The sequence below is a fragment of the Phyllobates terribilis genome, unplaced genomic scaffold, assembly GCF_046119375.1.
Source record: "Phyllobates terribilis strain yellow unplaced genomic scaffold, ASM4611937v1 Scaffold_2__4_contigs__length_985480577, whole genome shotgun sequence".
Lineage (NCBI taxonomy): Eukaryota > Metazoa > Chordata > Amphibia > Anura > Dendrobatidae > Phyllobates > Phyllobates terribilis.
Window position 1 is genome coordinate 750090987 of NW_027362762.1, and position 24237 is coordinate 750115223.

Genomic DNA, 24237 nt, shown 5'->3' on the forward strand with positions numbered 1-24237 from the left:
CTACCCCCACCTACTGTATCCTCACCCATCCCTTGTAGACTCTGAGCCCTTGCGGGCAGGGTCCTCGCTCCTCCTGTACCAGTCGCTGACTCGTTTTGTTAAGATTATGTAAATGTTTTTGCTATGCATATCCCTATCACATGTAAAGGGCTATAATAATAAATAATAATGATAAAAAATAATTAGGCTGTGTGCTTTAGTTTAAATAGAATCAATCTTAATCAGCCGGAGATGAAACTACTGGACTACACATTTTGTGCCGGTCAGTCAGGCTGATCTGTGTAACCCATCACCCACCAATGATTGGTGTACACGGGAAGCTGGCAGTCAGGGGTGTGGGCTGAGCTATACACTGCCCAAATGTGTTAGATCTGCTACATCTACATCAGACAAAACAGGGATTCTTTCAAAACTACATCAAGCAGTCCAGTAAGTGGAAACAGGCTCTCTGTCTCTGTTATGCTATCAGATTCCATAGCAAAAACCTGCGCACAAATTCCCCTTAATTGTATTTTTCATGACATGTCATGGATGATCTGTGCTTGCTAATTCTTATATTCACTGTGTCCGTTGCATTGGCCAGTTGAATCTGTGTTCATAGGCCAGCTTATTTTATCCCCAATCGGGATTTAAGATTTTGTTTTTCTCCTTTAGGTTCTGGCTTGGACAGCAGCGTTGTAAGCATTCGGTGAAGCATCTGCCCACTGTATGCAGTGAATCTTTGCATTTGACAAACTTTGCCAACCATCCTATTAGCAATCTTTCCAAACATAAGCTTTTCATCAAACTTACTCGTCTTCCACAGTACTACATAGTAAGACCTTTTTTTCTTTTTATTAATTTCATGTCACATTTCCATCAAATTGGAGTACCTGCATGATATAATCACACTAGGATGGTAACAGAAAATTCTGCATTATTTTTATTAACTCGACAGATATTTTGTCTCTGAATCTCTCCTTTTTGCATGTCTAGGTAGTGGAGATGCTCGAGGTTCCCAGTAACCCGTCGGAGTTGGAATATAGCTACCACTTCTTGTCAGTCAGTCACCCAGACGGAGAAGAGAACCCTCCGACTGCTCTTTTGCTGCAGCGATTCAAGACAAATGTTGATGAGCTGTCTTTCGATGGAACATGGCGAAAGCAAGTCAAAGCTGGCTGTAAACGCAAAGTAAATATTTAAGCATCATATAGAAAAATAGGGTTAGCAAAGCACCACAGCATCATGAAAAAAGCTAATCCATTATCGATATTTTCACTGTTAAATTTCTAAATGTAATTAACTTCTTGCAGCTCTCTGGTGATCAGGGTTCTCCGGCGTCTAAGAAGCCAAAGCGGACAGGAGAAATGTGTGCCTTTAATAAAGTGCTCGCTCACTTTGTGGCCATGTGTGACTCCAACATGCCGTTTATTGGACTTCGAACAGAAGTAAGTGATCATGGTCTTTGTTAACAGACTGCTTTTCCTGAAGAAAAGACTTCTTACTTACAGAACTAAAATGCTGCCTGGTATGTGCATAGCAATACATGCGGATGAATAATTTCCTTGAGAAATTATAAGTAAACATAAAGTATTAATCTTTGAATACCAGAGTAACCCTATTCTAGAACTTTTTTTTTTTTTTTTTTGAGCATTTGCACATTCAGGCAGCTAAAACTGTATGAAACTTTTTTGCATGATTTGTATTTTTCATTTTAACACTATTGCAATGAAATCCACTTTTATTCAAGATATTTTTTCTGTTGATAAGGACTTCATTAGCATTATCTAATGGTTTATTTGGTCACGCTAGGGAGCTTCGCAATGCAATTATCGCCAGACATTGTAGCCTATCGGTGAAGCATTGTCTAAAGCAATGAAGCCATGACAGTCCTGGGGTCTTTGTTAGACCTCCAGCAGCCCTGATAACCCGCAGGCATGCTTTGGTTATATTGGGGCACAAGTGGTATGTGATAACTATAGCTCATGGCAGTTAAAAGGTTAATGATGTAGTAGTGTCACTGTAATGCTGCAGGCACCGCCTTATGATTGCTTCTATATATTAAGTGAGATGACAAGGCTTTGCTTTGCAGCATTGCCATAGCTTAGCACTGCGATGTATATCATATACCACAGGGGTGGGCAATTCATTTTCCAGAGGGGCCACATGACAGACCGTGACTGTTGTGGAGGGCTAAAATAATAGGCTGAAATTAATTCTGTTCAATATTAAGTATAATTTTATATTGATTGTATCACTGAATATTGAACAGAAAAAATGATGCTGAAACTCCCCTATATACTGCATGAGCCCACACACAGCACTCCCTATGAACAGTATGAGGCCACACACAGCCCCACCTATATACATTAAGAACCCTCACACAGCCCCCCTATGTATAGTTTGATCCCACACACAGCCCCCCAATATATACAGTATGATGCACATAGCGGTGCAATCATGACGCGGGCGGAGGAGGGCCGATGCATGGTGCGGCCTGTGGGCCAGTGTTTTCAGTCTTTCGGCTGTCTCAGTCCATGGACCGAACTGGAACAGCCAGAGGGCCTGATGTATCTCATGGGCCACACTTTGCCCAGGTCTGGTATACTAGATCTGCTGACGGATTATGCAATATTGACCTTATTAAAAAGTGTGAACTTGTGCAGATTAAGCTAGTAGTAGAAATGTATGCTATTTTAGAGGCTTCCTGTAAATTTGGGGTTAAAATATTAGATGGAATGACGTTGCCTGCTTTTCTAGTGATCTGTGGTTAATGAAGGGGTTAAATGCCAGCTTCTCAAGTCCGTCTGGTAATTTTGGGTTGTGGAAGCCTTAATCTGGTGCTGAGTGGGTACAGAGCTCTCCTGCCATGGACACCCCCCTGCCTGTGACTTGCTCATCGAGTTCTCCTTACCTTTCCTGCCTTGAATTGATCATACAAGATAAAGATTGTTGTGCTATGATCGCACAATTGCAGATTTTTCTCTTCATGGCACATGCCAAATCTGGAAAGGGAGCTCATAGTAGGATGTTTGGCCCACGCTCACTGGCTAGTTGGTTTTGTAGCAGAGCACTATTTTTTTTTTTATTTTAGCTGATGATGATAATTTTTTTTTTAACAGTTATCCAACATGGACATACCCCACCAAGGTGTCCAGATAGAAGGGGATGGCTTCAGCCACGCTATTAGAATACTAAGGTAAATTGATTTTTTTTCTGTATTAATTGTTTGATGTATGAAGGGGGACCTGCTTATTATGAATACATTAAATACATTTTTCCTAAAGACTTCCAAGAGCTGAATCTGCGCATGCTCCGTCCGTGTCTTAAGACGGCGCCGGCGCGAAATTTTAAAGAAGAGGAGACACCCAGACGTGGTGGAGACGGAACAAAGCTGAAGACTATCCACAGTCCCACCCCAATACACGAAGATATGAATACAAGAAAACTTCAAACAGAGATTAATAAAACACTACAAAACTGATTTTTTTACTTGAGGTGTCATTTTAATGAGTATGACAGCGCTGTCATAGCCCTGTCTGTACTTTACTTAGTTAAAGGGAATCTGTCAGCAGCATTTTATTAAGTGCAAAACAGAATGCTATAGTAGCCATGATAGTTTTACCAGTATAGCACCACCACACCATCATGACTCTTCCCCAGTTGTTACAGTGGAAGCTACTCATCCAGATGTTCTGTGTGGACCGTAAATCCAGTTGTTAGAACCAATTTTGTTATTATCCACCCCAAAACGTTTGCACTAGTCCAATGTTACCTGTCCTAAGTTCTCCTTGGAGGAATTATCCCACAATTATTGTTTTTCAATAGTCCAGCTCATTGCCACATTACTATATAAACCTGCTAGGTCCTTTCCTTCTGGGTACTTTGACTTCTGATGCTCAGCACTAGTGACTAGTGATGAGCGAGTATGTTTTGTTAACCCTTTCGCCGAGTATGCTCGGGCGAGCACCGAGTACTCTATTTCTTACACATTCCTCACATGTATTAAAGCAGTCAAACAGTCGCAAATCATGCACACGGGAGCGATTCAAACATAACACCGAGCAGCTTTAACTACTCGGTGCTCGCCCGAGCATATTCGGCGAAAGGGTTAACAAAACATACTCGCTCATCACTACTAGTGACCACTGTACAGGGCATACTCGCCCTGTACAGTGAGGACAGGGATACTGCACACGTGTTGATTCTGCACACGAAGAACTACTGACACAATATACTTTCAGAACTGAAATGAAGTGTCCATGCTCAGACTGACAACGTAGGGGAAGTCACAATGAACAAAATGATCCTTTATAGAAAAGTGAACATATTGTATTTGCAAAGCTTATTAATTTTACATAGAGGGCCATAGATCTGCCAATTAGATCTTGGGATGACTCCTTTTTAAAGTAGCATTTTATTTGGAACGTCTGTACCATGTTGAACTAATTTATTTTCCGTTTTTCTCTTTATATTTAAAGAATTCCTCCCTGTAAAGGAATTTGTGAAGAAACCCAAAAGGCACTAGAACAGTCACTTCTCGATTGCACTTTTCGTTTGCAAGGCAGGAATAATCGCACATGGGTAGCAGAACTGGTATTTGCAAACTGTCCGCTAAACAGTAGTACTTCTAGGGAGCAAGGTCAGCGTAAGTCCTGCACTATTGGTAGATTCTTATTGTCTTAAAGTTAAGAAATTGTAACCCCATAATAATTTTTTTTTTAATGTATAGGTCCAACACGTCATGTGTACTTGACATATGAAAATCCACTTTCTGAACCAGTGGGTGGGCGCAAAGTGGTGGAAATGTTCCTGAATGACTGGAATAGCATTGCTCGATTGTATGAATGCATGTTGGAATTTTCACGCTGTTTACAAGGTAATCTTTATTTCTCAGCATTATTTTTGAAGAGTGTTTCACTTTACAGTGAACTAACTTTTTTTCTTTTTTCTCTCTTACAGACATACCACCCCATCTAAACCTTTTCTCTGAGGTCAGACTATACAATTATCGCAAACTTATCCTGTGCTACGGGCAAACAAAGGGAAGCTCGGTATGTGAAAAGCACTTTAGACGTCACATCTGACATAATTAATGCTTTGCTACATTCTCCTACATGTTTTGAACTTTAATTTCTTTTCATCCACATTGCAGATAAGTATTCAGTGGAATTCTGTTCACCATAAATTTCACATATCACTTGGGACAACTGGACCTAATTCGGGGTGCAGTAATTGTCATAATATCATCCTTCACCAGCTGCAGGAAATGTTCAACAAAGTACCAAATGTAGTGCAGTTGTTACAGGTATACAAGTGTTTTTTTGTTTGTTTTTGTTATTTTTGGGTGTTTTTTTTAGACTTTGATTAGTTAATTGTAACATCAGAACAATTAGAAACTAATAGCTCAAAGTCACTGGACTGGAGAGGTTTAGTCATAAACTGAACCATTGAATTATTACTGGATATAAAAAAAACATGCTCCCAGGTTCCTGGCGGAAATGATACCTGGATCGGGTTTTGAATTGGAAATAGGATTCCGTTTTGTTAAAGGTTTATTTTTTTGCAATAAAGTAAATGGCAACAGGGGTACAACTTTATAGCCATCCTGACTCTTCTTTTGATAGTTTTTGTCCACCTTTCTTTATATAACAAATTTGGACAATATAGCAAAATGTGTTGTGAGCGTAGACTAACTTAATATTTTTGATCTTCCTCCCGCTGTCTGTAAATATAGGTTTTCTCTCCATACTTGCTCAGTGAATAGATTGTGGTGTGTTGTAAGATCTGTGGTGCAGGTTCTAAAAACTGCTGGAAAGGAAATTTACAGATTGATATTTGGATCTATACAAATTATATTGAGATAAATGTAACTATATATTATATATACATGATATAGTACGCACACTCAGAAACGTATGTGCTCTATGTAGCCGTATTTAGGTGTTCCATACCAGCTTTGGGGACATTTACCGTCTTTTTTTCTGCCTGGATTCAATCCCAATTACTGGCTGTAGGGTAAAAATAGTCTGACGAGGGTTGCTCTAACTAAATCTGTGTTACTGAGCTATAATTGTTTATGTAGGTGTGTATTTATCCCTCTATTAAAATTCAGCTAGTAGTGTTCTATTATTGGGGAATTAAATGTAGTGTTACATTTTGTATTAAACATCACTTGATATAAGTAATTTGACCCATTTCCTTTATTTCTTTGATTAGGTATTGTTTGATACTCAAGCTCCTTTAAATGCCATCAACAAACTTCCAACAGTGCCGATGCTAGGACTGACACAGCGGATAAATACGGCGTACCAGTGCTTTTCTATACTTCCCCAGTCACCTACGCACATTCGCTTGGCCTTCAGAAACATGTATTGTATAGACATCTACTGTAGGAGCAGAGGCGTTGTGGCAATACGTGATGGAGCCTACAGTCTCTTTGATAACAGTAAAATTGTTGAAGGCTTTTATCCTGCACCAGGACTGAAGGTGGGTACAATCGGTGGGTTTTATTTGGCAATTTTTTTTCTACTATTTTGTCATCTAATATTAGCCTTGGATGGCATGTAATGAATCCATTATTAAAAGGAAAGCTTTGATAGGAAGGGCCTTGCAAAAAATAGCATTAGAACTTCTCTTTGTGTTTCTGCTACAAATCAGTGTTCATCTCTAATGTTACCTGGAAGGACATGGGCATACTTGGAGAGCTCAGTCTGCTGGATCATGTTGGGTCTCCTAAATCTTAGGCCCAAAGAAAATTGGTCTTTTATAAAAAGGTGTATAACCCATTGCTGCACTTCAGGTTTATTATATATAGAAAGTAGTAGAACAAAAAAGTTTTTAAACGGCAGCATTCCTTTTGAATCAAATGTTTTAATTTCTGTATACTTTATTATAAGGTGGAATTAGATTTACTTTTCTCTTCTTCTTTTTCAGACTTTCTTAAACATGTTTGTGGACAGCAATCAGGATGCAAGGCGACGATCGGTTAATGAAGACGACAATCCACCTTCACCGATTGGGGGTGATATGATGGACTCTTTAATATCCCAATTTCAGCCCCAAGCACAGCAGGTAATATATATAAATGACAAAACTGGTGCATTTGACAACCTATAAACTTTAAATAGAGGTAGGCTTTATAGGTATTACAGGAATGTTACATTGTAGGGAATGAGAGAAAAAAAATAATTCCGATCACATGATTGAAGGCTTTGTTTTTTGTTTGTTTTGTTTTTGGGCATTTCAAGTTTTTGTTAACTGCTTCTATTGTCAAAATGTGCAATGTATGTGATTTGTCCTGCCTGAAAACTTACACCAGGGTCTACTACCTGGAGCACTTCTGCTGTTTTGAAATTATAACTTCCAGCACAGTGACAGTCGCATTACGGCCTACGGCTGTGAGGACATGCTGGAACTTGTGGTTGCAGGTTGCTGACACCTGATACACCAGTATCTGATTGAATTTGGCAACGAATTTCAACAGTTGCAATAATCCACAGCAGAGACGGCATGCTGTAATTATATAACTTACCGCATGTCCTGAATCCATTGTGAATGTGTTACTATGGTTGAAAATTACATTTACTTTGTGACAGCATACTCTTAAAGGAGTATTCATGTAACTGCTAGGATAAGCCATTGGTGTATGGATCAGTGGTGTCCTGAACTCTCGGGCCCCCACAATCCTGAGACTGAAGAGGCTGCAAGGTTATTTTTCCCTACCCAATGTGCTACTGGAACTTAGATGTGCAGGGAGCCCCAGCGTCCTGCATTCGCTTGAATGGAGCTATATGTCAGTTCCCTTGCGCAGCAGGTGTCTTGGTGCTACTGTGCAGGGTAGAAGCAACAGTAATGGGTCTCAGGGTCGAGTTAGCACAGCAACCCCTTAATTCTCAGGATGAGTGGTAGTCCCAAAGGATGCCCTTGTATTTATAATAGTGTTGGCACACCCTAAAGCAATGCCATCACTTTATAGGGCAAGACGATGGCTCAGTAGTTAGCACTGCAGCTTTGTAGCGCTGGGGTCCTGGGTTCAAATCCCACCAAGGACAACATCTGCAAGGAGTTTGTATGTTCTCCCCGTGTGTGTGTGGGTTTCCTCCGGGTTCTCCGGTTTCCTCCCACACTCCAAAGACATACTGATAGGGAATCTAGATTGTGAGCCCCAATGGGGACAGTGATGATAATGAATGTAAAGCGCTGCATAAGGCGCTATATAAAAATAAAGATTATTATTATTATTATATATAGGATGCAAATACCCTTTTATGCAGTTTTCTTTATTCATGTGGAAAAAAAGGATAACTCTAAAGTGGATTTACACTTTAACTCACAGTGAGAAGTGTAACTTTGGCTTTCTGTATTTCCCTTTAACAGTTTGCAAAGCAGTCTGGAACATCAGGTGCTTATCCTCTCACTTCTCCACCATCTTCTTACCATAACACTGTTACTCCTTCCCCGGTAATGATGCACTCTCAATCACCAGGTGAGCTGCTATTGACTTCTACTAGGACACACAAGGCCTATAGACTGCTTACAAAGCTTGCTTCCCTCTCTCACAATTCCAGTGTGTTTCATAGTTTGTGGGCACTTTAACTTAAGTCCTATTAGGATTTCACGATAACATTACAAACTTTGCTAAAAAAGGGGATTTTAGTGTGGGGGGACCTTTTTTGCTTAGTACAGCGACTGCTTTAGTAAGATAATATTACTGGTAATGACAACTAGTTTTACAACAAAAATTGATGCAGGGTGGATAAGATGTTATACACAGTTTTACTTGCTAATAACAGATGACGGGCAGGGGAAGTCATACAGATCGTGGTGAAGGGTTTGTAGCTTGTACGCAGCTGAGCAAATGTATTGCTAAATTTCCTTTGCCAATATTACATATAGGCCGTCTTTTCCCTTTAGGGAACTTGCAAAGTTCTCCTAGTGGAGCATTAAGGGCACCTTCTCCTGCATCGTTTGGTCCCACACAATCTCCTTCCTCCCTTGGAATTACAATGGTTCCGACGCCTAATTTTTCAAGTCCTCATGGTGAGTATTTAGTATAAAACTTCACCATTGCTGTTTTCGTACTATGAAGTTTTTTTGCAGTAAAATGTTGTGGAGATGGGTGCGGGTTCCAGAAGGTGGGACCTGCATATTCCAGGCATTTATGGGATAGCCTGTGGGGAGACGGTAAATATCCAAAATGCAAAGACCCTTCAACTGTGTGTATTTTTATTTTGTCACTTTTACAGAATACTTTTTTTTTTAAGATGCAGCAACAAACATAAATTTACATTAAGCTAACACTACATCTCCTATATTATGTAACTATACATTTCATCTCTAAAAAGTATGGGAAGCACTGTGGAAAGCCTGAACCATGTCTCTTGTGCCTTTCCATTGGTGTGGTATGGACCAATGCTGATGATGTCCTTCTTGCAACAAGGAGCAGGCAAGGAAAGTATGGCTCAGACTTCCCAATGCTCTCACTGCCTCTGCCGCAGCTTTTTAGAAATAAGCCAAACGGGGCACTGATCTCACAACATAGAATATTATTATTAGTGACAGTACATTAGTAATCATATAGTCAAATGTAATGTACCTGGGCAGGGTCGCTTTTAGGTTTGGACAAAAAAAACATCTTATTAAAAACCGCACACTGTGAACCAAGCCTGAGTATTGTTATTGACTCATCCAGTCATCAGATAAGCTTCAATATGAACAGTTAAAAGCTTAGTCAGGAATATAAATGTTTTTTTTTTAATTAACAAGAAAACTATTAAGCAGATATGTAAGCTTTTTGTAGGTTTCTTTGTTGAAACCAGAGATTACCACATTTAGTTGAAACAACTCCTGAAATGTGTATTGTGCCTAGAAGTGAAATTAAAGGGAATTTATCAGCCGGGTTTTGCTGTGTAATCTGAGGATAGCATGATGTAGGGGTTAAGACACTGAACTCAATGATGTGTCACTTGTCCTGCTGGGTGGTGGTGTTTACGTACACTGAAGGATTAATCACCTGGTGATTAACATTGCTGTGAGCAGGCAATTGTCCGACTCTGCCCCCTTCTGTGATAAGCTGCTCACTGTCTATGGACTTCTTGCATAGAGAACTTGGTGTGGGTGGGGGCAGCTTTCTCAGCTTTGCTCCATTGCCAAATCTGGCTGCACCCAGTAATCTAAGTGATACATCGTTTGACTCGGGGTCTCTCTGCCTACATCGGGCTGCTCTCAGATGAGGTATCAAAAACCTTCAGACAGATTCCCTTTAAAACATTACCATATTGACATCACAAAGTGCTTTCGTTCGTTGTGAACTGCACTTAGTTTCTGGAGGAGCACATGATAGACATAACTCCATACCTATTTTCTGTAAAGTCTGTTTAGTCTGTGTCATTGCTGAGTAATATTTTCAATGCTTTATTGTGAATCTTACGATATGCTCACACTGCGTCTTTTTCTGGCGTTTTTTGAGCATCTCCGCTCATAAAATGGTCAGAAAAGGCACTCAGAAGACTCTTCCTATTCATTTTTATGTCAAAACAACTTGCTGTTTGCGTTCAGGTTTTTGAGCATCTTTTAAACACTTCAGAATTTCAAAGGCGCCATGTGTTTAAAAGAAGTAATACACAATCTTCAGATGTTTTCTGCTAGGAAGCAGCACACCATGCCATTGAATGCAATGGGAATGCTAGAAACATCCACAGGCATCTTTTTAAGCAATTTTGTAAGCATTTTCAACCTTCAACACAAGTGTTTTATTCATTCCTTAAAGGGAACCGGTCACCATGTTTTTGCTATCCCATCTGAGAACAGCATGATGTATTGGGCTGCTTTCTGTAGTTTTGATAAAAATCACTTTTTTTCTGCTGCATATCTACCAGTTCTCTGAATGCTGAGCTCTGTGTAACCCCTCTCTCACCACTGATTGACAGCTATCTGTGTACACTGTGCCTAGGCAGAAAGTTGCCAGTGGTGGGGGCGGGGTTATACAGGGCTCATGAATATGCAGGACTACATGGCAGTAGGTTTACTAGTCCTCTAGTGATAATCTGCTGCTGATAAAACAGTGATTTTATCAAAACTACAGCAAGCAGCCCAGTAAGTGGCACATCACTGGAATCAGAGGTCTCTGCCCCTACAATAAGCTGGCAAAAATCCAGCGACAAATTCCCTTTATTGGTGTTTGAAAAATGGCAATAAAAAGATGCCCAAAATTTTTTAACCAAAAATAACAATGGGAAAACATTGCCAAAAAAAAATTAAAATATGCTCATGGGCTTAAAGAATGCAGAGAAAATGTCAGTGACTGAGCCATTCCTGTAGTGTCTTGAGCTTGAAAAATATGTTTTCGACTGCTGGAAAAAGATGCAGTGTGAACATCTCCTTATACCACAACCTGTTTATTTAAATGTCACGATTACAATTTTAAAGAGCAATAATATAGAGTTTCTAAATACACTGTAATTGAACTTTCTACTATTTACAAACTATTATTCTTCCAATGCGAGAACACACAGGGAATTTCTGCTTTCTTCTTAATAGAATAATAATAAATAAAATCTGCATCCTTCTGGTATACTTTGTGTTTTAATTCTTGAGGCTGGAAACATAGATGCTAGAGATGGCTCTTTGTGAGCAATGCAGGGCATTAAAGAGAGACAGACAGCACACAAAAGACATCAATGGTGCTTAGGGAATTAAAGAAATCAGTGGACTGCTGATGTAAATGCAATATCCCCCTCTACTTATTGACTAGGTGCTAATATCTTCATTACCTGGACTACTAGAAAGCAGGCATCAACCTTTTTGTGTATGAAATAATTTTACAGGCATTTCGTCCATGCATCTCCTGGTAGACCTGACCACTGCTTTTAACATAGTCTGCCTTCTTTTTCTGTTGTAAATGTTCTCACCCCTTGCAATTACAGACTAGGTTCACTCCTTCATCCTCCTATCTCACCAACTGAACATTTTGCTCCCCACCTCCTTGTTTCACTCTCCTTTGGTGTCCTGTGACTCACTATGCTTCTTTATCTGTATGCCTTTCTGCACCACTTTCATGCTAACAACACTCTTTGACCTAACTCAAATACTCAGTGGGCCAAAATGAAAAGCTTGGACAAAGTCGCGGGCCAACCTTTGATATTTATTTAAAAAAAAATGGCCCCACTTAGTGCACCATACAGTATAATAGGCCCCATATAGTGCTCCATACAGTAAAATGGGCCCCACATAGTCCTCCATACAGAATAATGGATCCACATAGTCCTCCATACAAAATAATGGCCCCACTTAGTGCTCCATACAGTATAATTGCCTCATAGTGCTCCATACAGTATAATAGGCTCCACATTAAAAAAACAAAGAAAAACTCCCCTCTGCCTGTTCCCCCGCTGCTCTGGTCTGTTCAGATCCCCTGCACATTTTGGTACAGCGAGCGTGTTGTAATGACGTCGTCACGTCGCGCCTGCTGCACTGAGACGTCAGACACACAGGGAGAATGATGGGAGAGGGAGCGTTATCGGACACTCACTCATCCAGCATTGCTTTCATCTATATCAGTATCTAGGATGCCGATATAGTTGAAAGTGCAAGGGCCAGATATATTCGGGCGACTCGCCCGGCATCACAGGCTAAATATACTCGCCCACGGGCCAGAGTTTGACATATGTGACCTAGACGTTGCTTCCCTTCTCTCCAGAATTCCAAAAAGAGAAAAAAAACCTTGAATTTAATACACTTTTAACCATTTCCTCTCCTCCCTACCATAACTATTGAAGGTCATGGCTCCACACTTTCCCCTGTCTCCAAAGTCTGCTGCCTCTGGTTAGCTTTTGATGCTACTGCTTTCAAACCCTGGGATCCTCCTGCCAGCTTTAATTTAAAAGCATTTCTCGAATGTACTCCTTTCTAATGTTTGAGTACAAAAAACACTTTTGCATGTCCTCATCTCCTACTGCATGATTTTTCTGTGTCCAGTGTCTGCCCATCTAACACTATTGCATCCCTTAAACCTACCCTGAACCCTGCTGCTCAGCTAGAGGGAATCCGTTTTTGCTATCAGATTGGAGAGCAGCATAATATAGGGCTCGAGAGCCTACAGGGATATATCACTTATAAGGCTGTGTTACAGTTTTAATACAATCTGTATTTCAGCAGGAGATTCCCTGCCTGACTAGGTCTCACATGCACACCAGTCAGGCTAATCTGTGTAACCCTGCCCCCACCACTGATTAACCGCTTGCTGACAATTCACAGTGTAGACAGGAAGCTGCCAGTCAGGAGTGTAGCCGGGTTATACACAGCCCAGAAGTCTTAGATCTGCTACATCTACATCAGACAAAACAGGGACTCTATCAAAACTGCACCTAGCAGTCCAGTAAGTGACACATCCTTGGAATCAGGCTTTCTTGCCCTATATTATGCTGCTCTCAGATTATATAGAAAAACTTTCTGACAGATTCACTTTAATCCTTCACTACCCCTCCACTTTCCCAAATCTTCCACTAGCTACAAGAATTGAACAAAAAGACCCTGGTCCAGTGGAGTTGACAGTAGCCGGTCACCACCAGACCACAGCCCTGTGAACCTCCTAGGTCCTGGCATCCTTGTCATCTTTTATGATTGATAAACCTGGTGCTGCGTCTGTGTCACACCACAGTAATGACTCCATGCTGAGCCTAGTAATCCAAAGGTGTAGGAGATGCTGGCAGATAGGAGGCTGGAAGGGCCCTGGTTCAACGGCTACAGACTACCAACATGGCCTTTGGACCAAGGTCCTACAAATCTTATTGCTCAATTCTACATTGTACAGAGAATATAGTCTTAATTTTATTTCTGACTAAGAATGCTGTCTATCACCTGTCCTCTTCATACATCTCTAACTTTAATCTCTTGATTCCTCACCAATTGTAATCTCCAGTCCTCAAGAGCTACTGCCATATGAGCAGTTTCTACCATTACCTACCTTCTCCTTCCCCTGTAGATTGTAAGCTCTTGTGGGCAGGATCTTCTCCCCTTCTGCAGTAGTCAGTCACTCCGTAAGCCTCTGTTTTGCACGTGAACACTTTTTGCATATGCACGGCTCCCTGAAATAAATAACACTTTAAAATAAATTTGACTGATCAATGTTCTAATATGATTATGTATGAAATTTGTGGACACCTTTTACCCAAGGAACTCAATAGCCAGTGCTCAGGTGTACTTTAGTGTCATACATGCTGCAGTAATGGTCTAGAATTTCCTTTTTTTCCTCCTCGTGGCATCTACTTTGATCTTTCTATCTTCAACATCGTTGTGAAAGACTTTACTTATCAAGGAAACTTCTAATAGACTTAGTTGTTATATTTATTGATAATGAATCTGAAGACTTATATTGTTTTCCCAAATTCCTGTTTTATCACTCTAATATCCCTACATATGGAAAGTAGAAGAGGAGGTAATGTGACAAAATCTCATTTTGCAACCTGCACAGGTACATTAGACCCTAGCTCTCCGTACACCATGATGTCACCCAGCCAACGTGCAGGGAATTGGCCAGGGTCTCCTCAAGTGCCTGGTCCTTCTCCAGCTGCTCGCATGCCTGGAATTTCACCAGCAAATCCATCTCTTCACTCTCCTGTCCCCGATGTGTCTCACTCCCCTCGAGCTGGAACAAGTATGTTGTGGTTCCAATCATGCTCTCATTTAGTGATTCTAGTTTGTCGCTCTACTAGAGATTTTTCTACAGCACAATTGTCAGGATTGCATATTTGCTTTACATCTTGGTTTGCCAGTCGATGTTAGGGCATTAACAGCTGACCAGTAATGCATACACTACACCATAACATGTCCAGAGAAATCCCAAATGTAATCGAAATTCTACAATAATTAAAATCATTTCAGCCCATCCTATCATGTAAAATAAATGCAAAAACACAGTACAGTTAGCTGTGTTAACCTACCGCCGCCATGCTGCTGCATCATGTTCTACCCGTTCAGTTGACCATAGAACACATTCACTGTGGGCAACAGTGCCGTGTAATGCCTGTGCTATGTTTTATAGGGAATGTGCCATCAGAAAATGGCCTGTTGTTTGAAATCAGGTTTTTATGTTAAATGTAATTCTTTTTAAAATGAAAAGTGTTCTCACTATATTAACCCCATATCGACCTATGACATACATGTTTCATCATGGGTCACTATGGGCTACATAAAGCCAGGTGGGGAGCAGAGCCCGCTTCATATGCGGCACATGCCAGCTGTTATATAGCCTACATCTGACTATAACTTCAGTTTAACCATTTAAATGCACGCACTACTTCCCATCAGCCACCTGCAACGCGATCATTGGGAGCTAATGATTACCTTGGCATTTGGGGCCTGCTGAAGGTCCCTTGCTGCCATCTTAGTCGTCCTGTCAAGCTCATCCACAGACTGAACTTTATAGAACCTCAATTTCACCATATACTTCAATACTGAGTTTAGATTGTATACAGTAAAACCAATCACAAGTTCAAGTCCCTTAGGGGGAACTAAAAAATCTAAGAAAAAAAAAAAAGTTTAATAATAAATAAGACAAATGTTTAAATCACCGTATTTTAATCTCTTCAAAAATAAATGACTAAATATGTTTTTTAATTTTTTTATTTTCATGTCTGAATAAGTTTAATCTATCGAAATATAAAAGCACTTAAACTGCACACAAAAAAAATTGCCATTTTTTGGTTGCCAAACTTCACACAAAAAAATAAAAGAAAAGCACCACAAAATGGTATCAATAGAAACTATAATATATTATTTGTTAATAGTCATTCAAAACTACATCTCCTCCTACAAAAAAAACAGCCCCCATACAGCAATGTTGATGAAAAATAAAGTTAAGGCTCTTCCATCAAGAGTAAAAATAACAAAAGTAGAAAAAAGTGTCCAAGTCCTTAAAGGGTTATTTTTAGTTTTATTTTTTTTTTAGTAATCTTGCCATTTTTACACTGGCAACGAAGTATAATAGTAGGCTTAAACTTCCCTTTCTTTTCAGCAGCCATATGGACATAGGCTGCAATAGACTGACTCTGAGTCATTGATTTTCTACAGGAGAGATTTTTTGACAAAAGTTATTGTGAAGGGAGGGGGAGCAGGTGAGCTATGACCTTCACCTATTATGAATGGTGGATCCCATGTTATCTGTATACAGAACTGTCACCTTTCATTGTAACCCTGTCTGTGATCACAATACTTCCTGTATAGAACAGGATGTATTATTCTAGCATTATGGCACCATATACATTAGATGTTGGCCAACAGCTGTCTCATCCGACTGCCCATACACAGGACTGTTCGGCTCAGCTGAACACTCTTGAATTCTCTATGAAAGAGCCACTGCTAAACTTTTCTGGCAGTGGCTTATCTCCAAGGAGAACAAAAGGATTTGCTGATGAAATTCATTAGGCCGAATGCTTCCCTCCACCATCATCATCTGTCGGGGAGAGATGGGAGGCCCCTGTACACATTAGACTGTCAAACCTTGTTTGGCTGACTTTAGTATAATGTGTATGGGGGTCTCCCTAGGCTTAGTGGTTAGGATTTCTGTTTGTTTTTTATCTATTAAAAAATTCTCACATTTAAAATAAATACATTCAACATAATAACCTGATTTATACAATAGGTCATTTCCTGATGACATATTCCCCCTATGGAATGGGCTCTGGAGATTCACCTGTACCATTCCCAGCATATGATGGCTGTTTTATTCATCCATCACCTGCCTCTAGCAGCTGCTGGTGGAGCTAACCTCTGTCCGCTGCTGTTAACATTTACATTGCGCGCCCCAAGGGGTGCAACGTTCAAAGCGCCCATTGGTGCTTGCCATGACAGCCGGGTGTCTTTTGTAGATCACCGTGCTTGCCATGACAGGGCTCTTATTTAGATCAGCCTATGGCTGGCATTCATAGTAGACAGTGATTTTTTTTTTTAGCTATTTGCTGCCATAGAGATATATTGCGGCATATAGTATTGGCGATGAGATGATAGCAGGTTTATGTTCTTTATGGAGACGGTAAAAAAAAATAACACACAAAAATTGGACTTTCCTCATTTAAAAAAATAAAAAAAAAGTGCACACATTTGGTATTATCTGGTCAATAAAAATCTGATCAAAATATAAAAATGATTTAAATCGAATACTTGCTAGTATAGAGTTAAAGAACGACGGCAAAGCGGTTTCACCTGGGAAAACTCGGCGGTTGCGGCGGTTTCCTCTTTCATTTTTGACATATAAACTGGTTTCAGCACATGATACTGGGCAGGTTATCTTATCTTTCTGCTTACTCATGTCTCCTTTTCTTGTATTGAGCTTTTATACAATGACCATGAAATCATATAATCATAAATATTAACGAACCCCAAATTCTGCCCGCAATTTAAACTAAACAAAAAGTTGCAAAATGGTATTTTTTTCCTATTTCTTTCTAGGTTCCCAAACTTTGCCGACGAATATGCCTCCTCCTCGCAAGCTACCTCAACGTCCTTGGGCTGCATCTATCCCTACGATCCTCACGCACAGTGCCTTGCACGTACTTCTACTACCATCTCCAACGCCTGGGTTAGCACCAGCCTTGGCAGGAAGCTACCTGTGTTCTCCTCTTGAAAGGTTTCTCGGCTCTGTAAACATGAGGCGGCATCTTCAAAGGATAATCCAACAAGAAACTGTACGTATGCACTCATATATATCTGGTCCTATCGTTATTCATTAAGGTCTGATAGAATGCTGAAAACTTTTATTATTTAGAATAAAGTATAAAATGGAGTAATTCCTTCATGTTGAAAAAATGTCAGCAGGTACATGTTTGTGTACTTACGACATGTATTTCATCCTTTTCAGCTGCAGCTCATAAACTCCAATGAGCCAGGAGTTATTATGTTCAAGACAGAAGTTCTAAAGTGTCGTGTGGCTCTTAACCCAACCACGAACCAGACTCTGCAACTGAAAGTGACACCTGAAAATGCCGGACAGTGGAAGCCAGAGGAACTACAGGTCCTGGAGAAGTTCTTTGAGACCAGGGTATGTTTATAGTATTCTCCAAAGTAATGGTTTCTCCGCAAGGTTTGTGTAGACCAAATCTGACCTGACTTGTATCTTGTCAGAGAGATTAATTCCTTTGAAATACCTCTATCCATACTGATACCAAAAAACATGGCACTCATCAGTTTGCCTGAAGCTATATGATTAATCGATTTTATGCTGTGCTTGGCACATGCTAATCATCTAAGGAGCGGATGCCCTTTCTTTGAGACATGCAACAGGCTGAAATTGTTTTGTTTTAAAATTTTGAAAATAAAGTGGCCTTGTTTGGTTACTAAAAAACGTTATACCTAGATTGGTTTAACACCCTGTGCAGTAAAACCACTCCGGAGGCCCATCTCCACAAACTTCTCAGACGTAGCCTGCAGAATAGAAGGGCTTTTTAGCTGACCTTTGCCATCAGATTGCATACTGCTCACCATGTTTGTGGGCTCCATCTCTGGGAGTTGAGTTTTCTGCTACTATGGTCTGAATAATCTACAGCTGAAAGCTGTGTCATATCTTTGAGCTTTTCACAACTTTAGAGCCTGAGCATTTTCATTACATGTTTGCATATTATTTGCTTTGTCATCTTTTCCTATGACAAAAGTGTCCAGTGCTAAGATATTGATGATCTATTCATTGGCTGGGACATGAATATGATCTTGATCAGGTTTCGGCACCCCCATTGACCAGCTGTTACCAGGTCCAGCAGCTACCGGGAGCACACAGAGCCACAGCTCCATGCACTGTTCTCAGATATTGCAACTCATCTCCCCTTCCTTTTAATAAAGTGTTGAGCTGCAGTACCCAAGAACAGCCACTACAGAGAGTAGGGAGCTGTGATTTTCCAGTCTACACAGTTTACATCCAGCTGCTGCCAGAGCGGTAACAGCTGATTGGTGACTGTGTAGGTGTTGAACACCCAACAGATTTTATATTGATGACCTATACTAAGAATAGCTCATCTATATCTTAGTGCTGTATATCCCCTTTAAGAACTATAGCACTGCTGAGGCTCTACTTTTAATTCCTCTACTTTTGGGTCCTGTGTTGATCCCTAAATTATCTTACAGTAATGTAACTATACAGCGCTGTTATTTTGTGGCCTATGCTTTTACACTAGGCTGTCCAGCTGCATAGTAGCACCTGAAAATGCAACTTTTTCTCCTTTTTTCTTTTTCCTGTTTCAAGCTCGTCCAGATAAAATGTTTTCACTTATCGTGTTATGGATTTAATTTTGTAATGAAACCTAATAAAATCTGTTTTTACTGTTTTAGGTTGCAGGTCCACCATTCAAAGCGAACACACTAATAGCTTTTACAAAGTTATTAGGTGCACCGACGCACATACTCCGAGACTGTGTCCACATAATGAAGCTCGAGCTGGTAAGAATCCATGGGCACTCACACAATACATTATGGCAGATTTGGTATCTTTTATAAAAATAGACTATTCTCTTAATTGGTACCTAATCATGAAGGGGATTATAGAAATGGTGCCATCCTAGTTCACAGGCTGTGTCTTCTGTTGCAGTTTTGGTAAGCTGTAGTATGTTTTGTAAAGTGGAATGACTTAAAACATTTAAAAAAAAAAAAACAACAACTTATAACCTTTTCATTTTTTGTTTTCAGAGCAATGTGAGGGTTTGTATCTTGCAATGTGATCTATAGATTTATTGGTACCATTTCGAGATACAAAACACTTTTCCATCATAAACAAAAATGGCGATCCTGGCATAGTTTTTCAAATTTTTTATTTTTCCCCTTTTGCAGTGCCCACCGTGCGAGATAAATAATAATATAGTTTTACTGTAGTTGTCTTTAAGGATGCAATGATGTCAGATTTTTATTTTTTTATTTTTATCACTAGTGTCTTTGTTTCTTATTGCATTGAACAACTTTATATATTAACTTTTTTTTTTATTAAATAGTATTTAATAGTTTTCTTTTTTTTTTCTTTTAAAGGGACTCTCCGAGCCAGTGCCACTCAGTCTCAGATCGCTATTAACCTGCAGAATAACCCCATCTATGCTGGTTATTAGCATTATTTTACATGGCAGGTTCCCTTTAAACAAGGGGACTTGAACTCCTACAAGGGGACTCCGGTTGCTAATAGCCAGTCTCCCTCTGTCAAACTCTCTACGTTCTGCGGTCACTAATCACTGTGGCATGTTAGGGTTAGTTGGGTGCTGACGGTGCTCACTCCACACTGCTGTCAGTACTAGGGGAGTTAGAGGTTTCCCGGGGTGACTATTCACGGCCTTCACTTACTAATGGAAAGTGGCACATTCTTTTCTTACATAAAATTTCTGTGGTGTGTTAGCACATGATTTGTTATTTTTTTTATTTTTGAAAATTGTTCTGTGGACACTAACTCCTCTGTAAAACAGTTTCCAGATCAAGCAACGCAACTGAAGTGGAATGTGCAGTTCTGTTTGACTATCCCTCCAAGTGCTCCGCCGATTGCTCCTCCGGGGACTCCTGCTGTTGTCCTTAAATCTAAAATGCTGTTTTTTGTAAGTATTGGGAATTTGTAAAGGTGAAGATCGATCCAGTAATCACTAGAAAAAAATACAATTTCTATGACCGTACCGATATCTATTGAGTTTACCCTGAAGAGTGCAGTAACCTCCAGGTAGTAATAGTAACATTTATTTATTTTTTATTTGTGCCACAGTAGCCCCTTTTTAAATTGATGGGGCCTTCAGGCTAGCATACTGGCTTCTGGTTTTACTGGATCAATGACAGATTCATTCTGATAATTTTTTGGGGACTCCTTTGACTAGTAATGTGTATATAATCTATACTATTCTTACCTTCAGCAAGTAATGGCAATTCATATAACATAATTTTGATGAGTAAGTTGATCAGTGGAACCATGTATTGTAATGGATGAACTTGAATTTATCTTATGTGCGCTTGGGCTAATAGGGCTGGATTCTGAGTTTACATATATTGTCTCCTGAAAAAAAATGTTACTGCTGTCTATCCATTGGTTGAAAAATACTAAACATATCTAAAGTAATGAGGTATCTCTAAGGAGATCCAGGTTAGATTATAGATTCACAATCCATGGTTTGTCCCTTTTATAGGTTGGTCTTCAAAATATTTCTGCTTTTATATTTTCTATCTGAGCCAGTTTTCATTTTTTCAGTCATAACATTTTTACTTTTACGTTTACATGGTCGAATTTGGGCTTGTTCTTTTGCAGAACAAGCTTAGGTCTTAGTTTTGAATTACATAATTTATTCTACCATACAATGTGCAGTCCTGCCATTTATTTTTTGGGGAATTTAATATGTCCTGTCGATTAATCTATGTGGACTTTTTTTTTATGACTAGTGTGTATTGGTACTTGTTATATTTATATGTATGTGTATGTACAGTATGTGTGTGTATGTATATGTGTATATAATTATTTACTTAAATATTTTTTTGGGCCGATTGGTATCACTGTGTCCATGAAAGACCAAATATGCTTTTTCTTTCATTTATTTTCACAGTAGGAAAATATAATTTTGTGGGGTTTTATTTCTCCTTGCTGGTTTCTGACGGAACTCTCAGTGGGCACCGAAACTGACACGTCACCAAGTTTGCTCCACCTAAATTCAGCAGAGATTGACAGTGGTAGTTAAGTGGTTAAACAGCAGTGATTGGAGCCAGGTCCAGTTGCTGCTTCTAGAGGCAGGTGCTGGCTGTATATTCAGGGCCTCTTTGCCTACATCAGGCTGCTCTCAGATTAGGTAGCAAAAACCTGCTGACAGATTCTCTTTAAATTGCATTGATAAAAAAACACGAAATGTGCCTGGTCAGGAAGCAAGATACCAAATGCCGTATACAGACGTGTGACTATTTTCCACTAGTTTGATAACTGACAGATTGTAATTATGTGTTGCTTTTTGTTGTTCACAGCTCCAGTTAACCCAAAAGACGTCTGTGCCACCAGAGCCTGTTAGTATTATTGTTCCAATCATCTATGACATGGCGTCGGGAACAACTCAACAAGCGGACATCCCTCGTCAGCAGAACTCCTCAGTGGCCGCTCCTCTGATGGTCAGCAACATTCTGAAGAGGTTTGCAGAGATGAATCAACCACGTCCAGGTTAGCCATATTCTATTCAGATCTATATCTATCTATCTATTCTGCATGCCGCTATATGGAAAATCTTATTCTACTGCTTTAATTTAAAAAGAACTCTTATTACATACATCCTGTGAGTCTGCACCTGTGCATCTAAGTAATGGATGCACCAGAATCTTTCCCTGCATGAACTTACTCTGCTGGCTGTGTCTGTCTGTCCTAATACTGGTGTACAAGCTGATTTGTTTAGTGTCTGCAGAAAGGCTATAGGCATTGCAGGAGGAGATGATGCATATTTGGCTCATTGTCTGCCTCCTAGTGGCAGCAGCTTGTACCACAGTGCGGCCATATTGGTAGCATTGTTACATCGACTGTCATTTTGTCAATGTGTTATATTAATAGCAAAGCACCTGGGTTGCTATGAGTTTGAGATTCCAATTTAAAAATGGCAACAAAGGTGGCTGCAATTCCTGACAGCTTTGCAAAAATGGCAATTTTTTTTTTTCCGATAAATATAATAAACAGTACTTTTCATTATCTGATCCTCCTAAGTAGAATCTCATCTGGATATTATTACAGTGCCATTTTTTTAAGCTTGGGTCTCTCTACTACTTGCAGAGGGATTTACTGTTACCCTCTGCATCCAAAAAATTAGGTGTGTTTCTGCTCGGAGTTCTTCGGCCCTTTTCATGGGTCCGGGATTTGCTAAGTATTTTGGCGTTTGTCACAATGAAGTTGTAATCACATCCTCTGACATTCCACATTCGGGGCAGAAATCAAAGTATTAGCCTGAGATTTCTGCTGTGTGATATGAGTGTCACCTATTTTGTTTGATGTCTATCTGAAGGATCTGTCCTGTGATCCCACAACCAGTCAGGGCTCCTATCCTACTAATTCGACAATGTGTCACATAATCTGGTAACACTTTTTCCTTCTCTGTCCACAGGGGAATGCACGATATTTGCCGCAGTGCGTGATCTTATGGCTAATCTTACACTGCCACCGGGTGGACGACCTTGAACACTATTCAAAAGTCGCATGGATTAATATTATTTTTTTTTAATATATATATTTTTTTCGTTGACATGAAAATATGGATTGGACTAGGGAGAGCTTCCCATTTGATATTTTTGTTTGTATGAAAAATGACGCAAAAGCTAGCAGATATTTTTCAAAGATGCACTTCATCAGAAATTATATATAATTGATCAAAACTTTTTTTTTTTTTTTTTTTGTATATTGTTGTTGTATAGTGTGTTTTACTATAACTCATTTCAAGTTATGATGAAAACTTAATATTCACCTCACAGGAACATGTTTAATATTCTGTTTTATACCGAATGAAATATGAAAATGCCAAATTTTCTTTTCTTCTTCCTGTAAATGTGTATTCTTTGGTGTGACAGATTCTTTTTTTTAAGAACAATTGTCACTTTGGATACTGTAAAACTGTGACAGACTTTATAATGAAACTGTATTTTAATATGACCGCTTAAAATCCTAATACAAAAGCATCTGGACATGTTAAGAACATGGCCTCAAAAATAGCAATATTTAATAAACTAGGGCAAAGAGAAAAGTTTGAACATGTTGTGACCCATGGGAAAAACATACTATTGCGACCATGATCCATGCTCTGCTTTCAGTGTTTTCTTGTGGGCATGAAAAGAAAAGGTAGGTTATGCAGTAAAGGAAACTTGTCCCATGAAAAACACGCTATTAACCTGCAGCTATGAGCTTAAACTGCGGGTTAGTAGTGTTCTGAACCTGCCTGGCACCTGCTCTTAGAGCTCCGTTGCCAGGAGGAAATAAACTTTATTCCTTCTGGCATCGGGGTTGCGCCGGCGCGGTTTCAGTCACCGCTCTGTGTATATAAAGTAGTGGCTGTAACCACGTCCCCTGGCAGTGACTGACAGCTCACTCATCATTAAACCGACTTGCAGTCAGTGTCGGGGCGTAGTTACAGCCATTGCTCGCTATACACAAAGCTATGACTAAAGCCGTACCGAAGCCACCCCTGTGACTGAAAGACTGAGCCTGCCGGGAGGAATAAAGTCAATTTCCTTCCAGCAGCTGGGCTCTCTGTGCTGGCGCGGCACCGTGTCAGAGCGCTATTAACTTTCAGATTAAATATCTGC

General features: G+C 39.8%; 1 protein-coding gene across 4 annotated transcripts in view; it reads left to right on the forward strand.

Moving 5' to 3' along the window:
- Nucleotides 1-23804, forward strand: part of MED14 (mediator complex subunit 14) — a 50956-nt gene extending 27152 nt beyond the window's left edge. For 2 of the 4 annotated variants that reach the window (XM_073667275.1, XM_073667278.1), the window contains 19 exons: nucleotides 655-814; nucleotides 976-1170; nucleotides 1293-1427; nucleotides 3102-3178; nucleotides 4461-4627; nucleotides 4712-4858; nucleotides 4942-5033; nucleotides 5135-5287; nucleotides 6199-6468; nucleotides 6916-7053; nucleotides 8359-8467; nucleotides 8896-9021; nucleotides 14453-14635; nucleotides 17428-17663; nucleotides 17837-18016; nucleotides 19297-19404; nucleotides 20409-20534; nucleotides 21931-22120; nucleotides 23046-23804. In XM_073667275.1, the coding sequence (XP_073523376.1) occupies nucleotides 655-814; nucleotides 976-1170; nucleotides 1293-1427; nucleotides 3102-3178; nucleotides 4461-4627; nucleotides 4712-4858; nucleotides 4942-5033; nucleotides 5135-5287; nucleotides 6199-6468; nucleotides 6916-7053; nucleotides 8359-8467; nucleotides 8896-9021; nucleotides 14453-14635; nucleotides 17428-17663; nucleotides 17837-18016; nucleotides 19297-19404; nucleotides 20409-20534; nucleotides 21931-22120; nucleotides 23046-23119 (2866 nt within the window). In that variant the 3' untranslated portion in view covers nucleotides 23120-23804. The remainder of the gene's footprint in view (nucleotides 1-654; nucleotides 815-975; nucleotides 1171-1292; nucleotides 1428-3101; nucleotides 3179-4460; nucleotides 4628-4711; nucleotides 4859-4941; nucleotides 5034-5134; nucleotides 5288-6198; nucleotides 6469-6915; nucleotides 7054-8358; nucleotides 8468-8895; nucleotides 9022-14452; nucleotides 14636-17427; nucleotides 17664-17836; nucleotides 18017-19296; nucleotides 19405-20408; nucleotides 20535-21930; nucleotides 22121-23045) is intronic. The other 2 variants (XM_073667276.1, XM_073667277.1) reach the window with 2 other exon arrangements.
- The last annotated feature ends 433 nt before the right edge of the window (nucleotides 23805-24237 follow it).